Source organism: Styela clava, chromosome 3 (assembly GCF_964204865.1).
Source record: "Styela clava chromosome 3, kaStyClav1.hap1.2, whole genome shotgun sequence".
Lineage (NCBI taxonomy): Eukaryota > Metazoa > Chordata > Ascidiacea > Stolidobranchia > Styelidae > Styela > Styela clava.
Genome location: NC_135252.1, coordinates 17,526,548 through 17,538,320, shown reverse-complemented (window position 1 = coordinate 17,538,320; position 11,773 = coordinate 17,526,548). Strand labels below are relative to the sequence as shown.

Below are 11,773 nucleotides of genomic sequence, written 5' to 3'. Positions count from 1 at the left end.
TATTGTTTGTCAATGTGCGGTTATATAGGGGAGCTAAGTGCGAAAGCAGTTGTCGCCATTCATATTGAACGATTACGCGTTACCATATATGGTAAGTGTTCGCAATTTCGATCTATAGTGCGATCGAGCAACGAGCTCCATGTGTTCGCGCTTCTATAAACCATTTAGGGTCGAGTGAATATCCACATGAGTTTAGATATGAATTGAGTAAATCTGATGCATTGCAAAAGCATATTGAAAAAAAATAATGTTTTCTTAAATTCAAGATCCGTCTGTGACAAAAATATCTTTGTATGATATGTTACAATAAAAATTTTGAGAATCTCAATAGTCAATAAATTTCACAGTTTGATTGCTTCGGTTTCGATATTAATGTAGATTATTTTCTTGCATTTTGCAAGTTTCAGTGATACATTGTTATTGTACAATTAAATTCTACAAAATAAACGGCCGAGTAAGGAATTTACAAAGTCGTGATTTATCATCAGAAACATTTTAATGTAAAACTGACTTTTATTTAAATTTCATCATTGTCAAACTATTTGCGAGTGTTTCAAACGAGTTCACTCATTTTCTTCTTCCTGAAACGCAGAGATATTTTCCATGCTGTGATATGAATTAGGGAATAAGTGATTATTTTAGCCGTGATTGGAAAATTTATGTTTACAAAATTTGAAGATTTCATTGTTGCTAATATACGGCGCTTATGTGCATCGATTATCAGTTGCAGCAGTGTTTAAAGTTTAAACATTGTAAATTAATCAATATTTCATTATCCCATTTCCTTTTAAAACTCGCTAGGAAATAAAGTTAGGTCAAATTATGACTCCTCCGGCTTTCTGAAAGACAATAAACTCTATTATAAAACATAATATGTAGTATAATACATTGACCATTTATCGCTAAATGATGTAAATTTGGCGAGAGTGCGGGATATATATTAATTACATTATTGGAAAGATCAAACAACTTAATATCCTTCGCCATGATTAAAGAACCTAATCATATATATAATGTTGAATTTTGCAGATCGAAAGATTGATATTTAATTATTCTTTTAAATTAAAATGAAGATTTTGATCCTATAATTTGGCAAAATTTAGGAAATTGAACAAGTGTTTCAAATTTGAACTACATTGCGAATTGTTTAGATCAGCCGATAATAATACCGAATATTTTGTGCATTTTTGTAATTCAATAATTTCAATTCAAACTGTTTTTGAAGACGACCACAGCCTAACCGTTATGTTTTTGTTTTCCTGATACTTTTATAATAAGCAATTTTCTTGAAGACGGAAATTTATGTCAAAGTTGAAGTGAAATTGAGCGATTTATACAATTGTCCGGTTTATTTCTATTTTACTCAGATTTATATTGTGAATTTACTTTATATTGAACCTGTTTGTGGGATGGAAAACAGCATGAAAACTTAAAATTCAAGTAGTTGAATAACTGGAAAATATTAGTAACTTTATGCTTTCTTGCTAATCGTTGCTATTCGGCCACGAGTGCGATTAGTTATCGGAACGGTAATCACCAATTAATAATTATATCATCAAATTATCAAGGTTATTATCACCAGGTAATAATAAAAGAGAAATAAGAGAGCAATGCTCAAATATACGGACACAAAGGTCAAATGACTAATATGCAATGTCAGCTATATTCTATTGAAATGTATAAAGAATTGGGTCAAATGTCATATGATGGTGTGCGCTCGATACATAAAATAGCCAAATTTGTAGGGAAATATTATAAGTTTCAGAGATAATTTCAAATATCAATAAATACAATAGCATTCTAGCTTCTTCCATCTTTAAGTGTTGATTAATTGAACTTCTTTATCACGATAACAATAACAACGATCACCCAAACAAGAACAACAACCACAACAATTTAGCAAAACTATTCAATAGTCTATTGGGTGTTTAAAATGACCAAATATAATAGCGCATGATGTTCAACCTAAATAAATCAGTAGTTTCTGGAATGTTCCAATCTGTGGTTTAAGTGTTGGCGATTTGTTTTCGCAAACAGAGCGCTGTTTTTTCCTGAATTAGTGACACCGCACATAGTACATAGCACGCACCGCGCGTAGCTATGATATACTAAAGAATGCCATTTGTAAGCCCGGGACTGTCGATCTTATTTCGAAAGCTTGCAGATATTCAGATCACCGACTAAAATCAGTCAATTTTTAATTGTCTGTTCACTTTAATTTATTTTTCTATGCTATGTCGCATGTGGAATATATGATGACGAAAGCAGTCAACAATCGCTTTACAGCAGTCAGCCCTTTTGGGACAGCGTCAATGCCATTGGAGCCTACATGTGGCCTTCGCAATATTGCGAAGGCCGCATGTAGACTCCAATGGCGCTGGCGATGTAAAGCGATTGTTGACTGCTTTGGTAATCATATATTCCACAAGCGTCATAGCATAGAAAAATAAATTGAAATGGACAGACAATTAAAATTTGACTGAGATTAGCTGGTGATATCTTGTGAACTTTCTGAATTTAAACGATTACGAAAATAGCATTCTTCTGAATCAATTATTCATTTGGTAATACTATGGCGTTCTAGCAGTCGTACAACAATATCTACCATCCGAAGTCTCAAAATTGTCGAGTTCGATTTGTTCCCATTTAGCACCCAATTTCCAAAACATGACCCACTTATCCCACGCTTGTCCCTTGACAAGTGTGGTAAAAATGGGATGAGTGGGGCCCATGCTATCCATACCTATAGATTTCTTCAATCGGACGGAAACGCGCAAGAAACGGATCTCATATTGTGAATGCCACGGGAATAGTCATTACAATTATGACATAAAATGTGTACAGAGACTGTTGCCCGGCAAAAGATAACATAATATATTTTCTGTTTTCAAGTATTTACCGCGAGAAGAATTAGTTTTGTAGACCAGTTATCAAAACCGAAGGTATTGATTTTTGTTGAGGTAATTGGCGAAGATTTGATTAAAATTACACCTAATTGTGTAAATTAATTATCTGTTACATACAGACAACGGTCACTAACAGTAGTAATATCCGTCTGTCCGAGTATCAATTGCTAAGCTGACTAATCAAAACTTCCTCCCGCATTATTCATGACAATGCTTGCCTAGAAGTTCATTTTCACAGATTAAAATATACAGTTTTAATGTGATTATTTTATTTCGAAACTTGCGCGCAAAGTATAATGTAAAGCGATAAAATGCATAATTTGAAAAACAAAAAATTGGAAAAATGATATAGAATATAAAAATGATGGCAAAAGCAATAAGTATAATATATACTTCAAATCAATAATTAGCGATTGATAATGGAAGAAATTCATATTTTCAAGATGTTTGTCAACCGTGGCATGCTAGCGGAAAATCAATGAAACATCAATAAATGTACAACATAAGTATATTACAACATTTCAAATACATGAAGACTGAGTCGTCTCAAAGGATCGTTGTACTTTTTCAAGTTAACTCCTGGGACAAGTCCGTTCTTTCCTTGATAACTGAAAGAAATAATAAAACATAAGAACTTGCATCAAAACAAACAGACAAATATTCTTGGTAGTTCAACGTTACAAATGAAAATCATTAATTTTTCTCAAGGAACCAACACAACGACTTGATAATAGGGATCCTTGACATCGTTGTGTTATGCAAAGATGAATAGTAAAATTCAATGTGAAGGCTATATCTAACCAAGATTTGAAGTTTAATTCAGTTTCATTGGGGGGTATTTGCTATTTTGTATATATATAGATTTATTTGGCCATTCAATCGACATCTAAGTTTAGTCTTCTTTCAAAATTGAAGTTTTCCAATTTATTTTTACTGATGTATTATATATAACTTTATTTTTTAATAATTCCAATACCGGGTTTTTCATTAAAAACAGTATCAATTCAAAACTTTACCTCGCCAGCCACCATCCATTTGGATTCCTTCGATAAACTGTAATTATGGCTCCTTCTTCGAAACTTAATTCATCTGCGTTGTTTGCTTCATATTCTTTTGTTGAAATATAATCCATTCTAAACGAAAAATTGTTCAGTAAAAATTTAGTGAAGATACAAAAGAGAACATGTGCTTAAAAATTCGAATTCCGCCTCTTAATACATCACAATGATATTTTGCTATATTTTTGTTTTAGTCATTACGATTGCGAACGCAAATTATCATCTGTCATTTAGATAAAATCATTTAGTAAGCCTACCCCACTCTATTCGCTGCTGAGAGATTTGAAGAACTCCGACTGATTGTTGAAAGGATTGGTGAATTGCTGAATGATCTTCCGTGAACATCTGGCATTGATCCACAAAAATGAAGAGCGGAAATATTTCCGAGTGTGCTTCTTCTTTCAAATGCGGCATTTGTGGATAACTTGCTTTGTGATTCGGGCAAAAAAACGTTTGGCATAGAAACTCCTAGAGCAGAGTTGTGCATGTTGACTAATGTTGATCTTCTGGCAGCGTGAGATTTCAAACGTGATCCTACCCCAGATGTTCCACTTGAACGCGTGCGAGGACCAAGAGACGGTACACCGTTGCCAGATTCTGCTAGTGGTGAAACAACATGCGATTTGTTTCTTTGCCTTCGTTTCTTGTAAAGTTTTGTCGATTTTATCGGAGAATTCAATGATTCTGTAGAGTTGGATAATGAAGGTGATGAAGACTCTTCCTCGGTGGTGGATTCTGTAAGTTCGTGGACAGCGGGCAGACTATGTCGTTTGTTCATTCCCGGTGTGTGCCCGTTTCTGAGTAGAATTAGCTTAGCATGATTTTTGTTAGTGTACTTAAACTCGTTTTCTTCAAAAGCGCTGTCTGAGCTTGAGTCAGACAGCGATGGAGAAGATTTTGACAGTTTTGTTTGAGTTGTCTTCTGAGTGTTTGTCGTTTTAGCGGGCTGTTCATCGTCAGCATCTCCCTCGCTACTACAAATGCTGGATTCATCAACATCTGGGTCCTGAAAAAAATTTGTTCCATATTAGCATATGCAAATATTTTATGATAAAAAATAAGATCAAATGCCAAAATTTTGTAGGATTCATTTCTGCATTCATGTTATATATATTTTGGTAAAAACTTCAGTTATGTGGGTTTTACTGCCTCACAGATGTTTCCCCGAACGTATCGACGCGAACTGTTTCAAGCCTCGCGTCAATCGCTATTTAATAACGTACAATACGTACTACACTAAAATTCTTTAAACTGTCAATAGCTCTTAACAATTTAGTGGTCGCCCGTAGCTTCGCTCGGGGATCATTCTGATTTCTGAGTGAGTTTTCGTGACCTTGCTTTGAGGAGGTATATTTTAGCTTTGATGAAATTGACACAATATTGATGTCTCTATTTATAGAAACAAATGTGAAATATAACTTACATATTCATACGAGTTTTCACGATCAAAAACTGAATCTGGGGAAAGTAGATCACTGAAAGCGTCTTCTCTTTCAATAGCTTGAAGATAATCTGACGGAACGTATCCACATTCGGGAGCTTTGTCGGAAGGATTGTTCTCGTTTATACGAGAAACCAGCCACCAACCTTAATGAAATGATTCAATTAATACCAATATAGAGATAACAGCAACTATAAATATATATGTATATATCTTCATATCTGAAGCGTTTTTTATTCATGTTTATTGATATTAATATTGGGTGGTAACTAACTCCGATAACCGCATGGTCGTATCGTTGCCACCCAGTCTGTACCGAGAACTATTTTGCTTTCTATTAATTATGTTTTATTGTGTATATGTTTTCTGGTGGACAAAACAAATAAAATCTTCCTCTATATATTTAATAAAATCTACGTCATATGCCTAATATATTCATAATACGATAGATAGAGTAAATTTGAATTATGAGCCCTATTTTGAGAATCCTCAATCTGCATATTATTGGGATACTTATCAGAATTCCGGGTAAAAAATTAAGTTTCGGAATTAATTAAAAATTTGAGTTTTGATTAAGTGCTGTAAGTTTACAGAAATACTCATATTTCTAACTGAGACGAAATAATTAAAATATCGCGTGCGACTCTTTTATTATAAAAAATATTTTCATATATATTTGGTTTGTTAATAACTAGGCAAATGAAAAGTTTAATTTTCAAAGTATTAATTATTAGAATATTTAACCACAAATTATAATAATCACCTACCACTTTCGTTACGATCCAAGACATCGACTTCCTCGTCTTTTTCAAGACTGATTATATTTTCCTTTTTATCATCTTCGGTTGCTTTGTATTCGCAAATTGCCACGTGAACACTCGATTTAATCGGCCATGTAATATTGGGATCAGGTTCATATGCTATGTCCAGCGCCACAGTCAAAGAATCTTCTGAGTTCTGTATATGACGTAATCAATTTTTAATAATAACTATTTACATTTAAAACATTTAATAATTATTGAAAGATAGATATTGAGTCATTAACTAGTTTATTACTAATGGCATTTGTAATTATTATGAATTGTGAATGAGTCATTCCAGATGATGTCACTTATAATGTTTGTAAATTTACATCATTTTTCAGTTTTACGTGAATTTATTATCGAATATAACATGATCAACTTTTTTCCACTTCCACAACCACTATGATAAGAGCAATATATACCTCGCTTTCGACGCTGCTTTGTGACGCAAGAATCCAGTTATTTTCAGGATCGTTTTCTATGACATCACTTTGATCATCGGCAACATAGGCATTATTCCTTTCGCATAACACATCTCTTGTGATATAAAAGTATGTTCTTCCATCTCCGCTAAAGGAATGAGAATAAAAATCCGTTTTAAAAAATAATTATAGCAAATAAGTTGGCTGAATTTCTTTGACGAATACGGTTTTCAAAATAAGTAAAAAGAGTTATTTTTTTGCACTGATTGTCTATGAAATATTGTTATTATGTTAAATGAATAAAAACCTACCTCCAAGAAGTTGAACTAAGATCTCTGTCATTTGGTTTAAAAAATCGTCGAGCGTCATTTGAATGAGACAAGTCTTCGAAGTGCGTCACCGACTATGAATAAAACGAACATAAAATTACTAAAAAAACGATTGAATATACAAAATTGTGACACGTAATTAGGTAATAATAATGACCAAATTGATGACGCTTTGTTGTATAAAACTTTTCTAAACTTACATAAAAATCGAATACTGAATTTCTAAGAATGTAAAATATTATGTAAATATTGAAAGCAAATGAATACCTCAAAGAAATTGTTCAGTCCATCAATCATTTTCAATTTTTGCATTGTCCCCTGCGCAAATCGTGCTTCGCTTCGCACTCGTCGAGTAGTTTTCTTTAAATATCTTTTTGTCTCGCTTGATTTATTATTCTTGGCAACCTATGACGCAATTTGAACTTTAGGTCACGGTATCATAAAATAGTTGCCACATATTTTCTACTTGTCTTGGTTAAAAATGAGTGATTTTGATTCAAATAAAAAAGGTAATAATCTTGTAACAATAAAATAGTTGAACCTGAGACAGACTTATCAATAAAATTAAATTTTTAATTTAATACCAGGTAATTTCAGAAATTATCTGTTTAGTTTTTTTTTGTTTATTTGTAGCGAATTATAATTATAAACATTTCGATTCGTGCAGACTTTGTCGACTGAGTAATTACGTGCTGTTTACTTTTATATCATGTTATAAATAATGCAATTAAATCCAAAAGCCTCTATTACGATTGTTAATGTTTCATTATTATGTAATACATCTAACATATCCACAGGTATTAATGTGCATGTTTTGTTTCAAATTAGATTTTTATTGCGGCTGATAAATATATTACACAAGATAAACATATGGTATACAGAACGAAGCATCTGGGCTGCATGAAGTGCACGAGGTCAAATGTTGTTTTAAATTCTTTTTGGAAAAGAATTATATGGAATATTTTAAATAATACGATATAAAACAAGTACCGAAATAGTAACTTTGGCAATTTGCAATTTGAATTTTTCCAATTATCAACTTATGGTTCTCTGAGTTTGAAAAATTTTCACTGTCGATAACATGAAATCGCAAAACCACAACAATCAAACACTTTTCTTACACGAGAATTGATAATTTCCACTTATGCAATTATATCTACGTTTTGAATTTCGTTATATGGGTAAATTGGGCCGTGAAAATTTATGGTATCATTTTTTTGTTTTACAAATTTTTTGCCGGTAGAAATATTATAAATGTTGCACGCAAACCATTCAATTTGTGCTCAAAAATAATATGCCGACGTCATAATTTCATAAAAAAAATTATTTTACACGATAAGCATTTTGAACTATACCTCTATATGGCGTTGAATTTGCGCGTTTTATTTTAGAGCGATTCCGAATAATATGAATTCCAATTTATATTAGTTTCTGAATTTAACCTACTTTTATGGAATTGACCATGATCGAAATATTTATTTATGAAAATCCAAATTCGTTATCTGTCGCCATTTTATGATAATTTTGTCCGCTTCAACTAAAACGGATACGAGGGAAAGAAAATCACATAATACCACATTCATTAATGTAACCCTTGCGTGCAATGGGTCGCAAATGATTTCAAAATCATTTGAACAAAAGCCTCGTAAGGACATTGTACCTCGATAAGAAAATTTCTCATAAATTTTATAAATGCTTATTCATTTGCGTTCTGCAATAAAGACTTAAGTGTTTCAAAAGTGAAACAATAATTGAAAGTATTTTTTTTATTAAAATGCTGATTAGACTGTAAATTCCACTTACTGTGAGCAAATTGTCTTGCAATTCCTTTATCTCCTTCCATTTTCTATAGATCGTTACTTGACTTCTGTCACTCCACTTTACAATCAGAACATACAACTGCAATAAAAAAAATATATAAAAAAAATTATTTAGAGCAAGTTTACCACTCATCAGTCAAAATATAACAAAATGCATCACTTTTCGATTCTCTTACATTGAACAAATGGTTAAATCTCATTATTATAAAGATATGCCCTGATAGCTCAAATCAAACATTTTTAATTTATTGGCCAACACTTGTTAATGTGATATTTGGTAAACATTAGATACTACGTTGACAAATACTCTTTATTTGTTTTCATCGTTAAATGACTCCCAAAATAAATAAAGGAAATGTAAATTTATTCAACTGTAAAAATCTCCTCAAACTTTAAAAGAACCGATTCTGGATCTCACATGAAATATTGAAACGATATATTTCAATTTCAACCATGCATGTGTAGTATTTTTCCGATTATAGATGTCGAGGACATTTCTACGCTAAACACTATTGAATTAGAAATACAAGCCCAAACTCATTAAGTCATTCATTCGAAGCAGTAAAAAATGCCGAAGAGCTGCAATACCAAAATCAAATTCATGGTGTCCTAAGACAACTTTTGGTGCTTCAGAAGTATGCGCACCAAGATGTCGCACAACCTGAATCCTAACCGGTACACACATGCTATGTTCGGGTTGTGCGCCATCTTGGTGCGCGTACTTCTGGAGGTACCAACTTTTATTATTACACAGCTTCAAATGCGTTATATCTTGTTTTATATAAAAAAGTTAGACTATTATCTAACAAAATCTTACTAATATACTTGCTATTTTGTGGAAATTACGCTTAATTTGTGGAAATTTTAATTGATTTATACCTTTGATAAAACTTTAAGTTTTGCGGTAATGTCGTAAATTCTAATCATAAAAAATTCTAATGTAACACTCACGTAGTTCACTTTCGGTCTGTCTTGCTTGTGGATACCGAGAACTTTCGCACTTTTTACGTAATGAATTTCATTTTTATTAGCTGTGGAAGACTGTTCGTTTTCAGAGTCGTCCGAGAGGGAAAGATCACTTGTTTCAGAATCTTTTCGCGAGGAAAACGATGTCACTCGTTCATTCGGTTTTTCTTGAAACACCTTGTTCGCCAACGATGTTTTTTCCTGGAACGCTTGGATCAAATTCTCACAATTCTCCTCAACCTGTGTCATCTTTCGACGTATAGTTTGAATATATCTATTTTTTAAAATTCTGCCATATGAAAGACACCCCATTTTAAGTAAATCTTCTTTCGAAACTTCTCTCAGACCATATCATACCTCTTGTACACGCTGAAAGCGTTTTAACAAGTAAGATATTTTTTTATAAAGAAAAAAGAACTTCATATACCTCGAGGCTTAAGTCGAGGTTAATGGTAGTTAATCATCGGTCTTCTTGTTTTATTTCCGTTTAAACCATAACAAAACCAACTTATCACGAAAAATGTGGTTCTAATTTTAGCCGACCGTTTAATTTGCGCGTAATATATTATGTAATTTAGTCGTCGTTAAACTAATGACGACAAAAGCCATGGTACCTGTTGAAAGACTTCCTCGATCAGAAGGAATGCAAATTTAAACAAGGCCGAATGTTGGCCGTAGCTAAACTGCGTTTAATAAAAATTCGACTTGTACCACACGCATGATGGACAACAATACCAGATTGGAATTAGCATAATCAATATTGATGGTAGTAATACCAACACTTTAAAACATGATCCATGACAATGGATTTACTGAGTATTACATTGGTAATTTAGATTTAAATAAGTGCCTATTTCCTCACAAAATGGTAAAAGCCGATAGGTTAATCAATATAACTAATATAAACATGAAAAAAATTCGATATTCGAATTACTTTTTAGATAAGAAAGCGAATTTTGCCGAAATGTGAATAGTACGTTAGATAGATCTGAACATTTTAGAATTTTTGAAAGATGTAAACAACATTTAACAATTTAACGTAAGATATCAACGTCCAAATTGACGATTCCCTACCTTCAATATCAGTGTCTTATTGTTGAACCTCTATTATTATAGCAATGTATACCGTTCCGTGGACAGAAGAAACTTATCGATCCTTCTTATATTGCGGTCTCGACTGTGATACCTGAGTCACAAGCAGCTCTATATATACCCGCATTGATCACGCAAAAAAAAGGAGCGTCTACGTGCATCTATTCAAGTTTGGGAGTCGATGTTAACCTCAAAACGAAAGTAAAATATCTGATACACAAAGTTGGAGTTGCGCCATCTAGCGTGTTGCGTTAAACGATAGTTATTTCTTTGCATGAAACAAACATTCAAATGACCAAAGTATTAATGGTCAACAAAATATCTTCAATTTTTTGTACGAACTCTTCTATGTACGAACTCCTGAACCAATTAAAACTATTTTTCAAATTAGATAATACTTAATACCCGCTTCATTTCTTTTAGTAGTCTGAGAGAAATTGCTTATTGACAATTTCGAAGAACTTATCAAATTTTATTTATTTTCTCGCAAATTTAAAATCGTTTGTAATTTTGATGAATTGAAATACATTTTGATGAATTTGTCAACAAAATTCCCGAATCTTTCAGTGAAAGAATCGTGGTTTCGGGGTCATTTCGGGGTTCGTCACGGGTCTAATCTTGAGATTAAATTTCTTTTTTAGGAATATTTTTCAAGTCATTACCATGGTAACGTGCCCTAAACAATGATTTGCTAAAATTAAATATTATTCTAACCCGATATGCCCAATTTTAAGATTCAAATAAAATAATTTGAGTCGAGCCTAGTTCGGTCTTGCGGTTTTAAATTCGACCCAGACTCGCACCTGGAAATGCGATCGCGTTGATAGGTTGGATTCATATACATACATCAGTTGGAACAACAAGACTTTGCGCCGCAATCTAACGATCTGGTTGAAAATATGTACAAAGTAGAATGGTTTAATGACTATTTTCTAA

General features: G+C 32.6%; 1 protein-coding gene across 1 annotated transcript; it reads right to left on the bottom strand.

The window, feature by feature from the left end:
• Window positions 1-3,153: 3,153 nt before the first annotated feature.
• Window positions 3,154-10,192, bottom strand: LOC120342189 (uncharacterized). The gene is made up of 10 exons (XM_039410908.2): window positions 9,731-10,192; window positions 8,763-8,858; window positions 7,227-7,364; window positions 6,942-7,033; window positions 6,631-6,778; window positions 6,173-6,362; window positions 5,388-5,551; window positions 4,222-4,970; window positions 3,923-4,039; window positions 3,154-3,514 (listed from the first exon to the last, which is right to left on the bottom strand). Exons 1-10 carry the CDS (start codon window positions 10,055-10,057, stop codon window positions 3,418-3,420), a joined length of 2,118 nt encoding a protein of 705 aa, XP_039266842.2. The 5' UTR covers window positions 10,058-10,192; the 3' UTR covers window positions 3,154-3,417.
• Window positions 10,193-11,773: the final 1,581 nt, after the last annotated feature.

Coding starts and splice junctions, on each gene's coding strand:
- LOC120342189 (XM_039410908.2), bottom strand. CDS start 10,057: ATGGGGTGTCTTTCATATGGCAGAATTTTAAAAAATAGATATATTCAA. Junction 7,365..8,762: donor TGCAAGACAATTTGCTCACA/GTAAGTGGAATT, acceptor ATTGCGTCATAG/GTTGCCAAGAATAATAAATC. Junction 3,515..3,922: donor AATGGATGGTGGCTGGCGAG/GTAAAGTTTTGA, acceptor TATTTCTTTCAG/TTATCAAGGAAAGAACGGAC.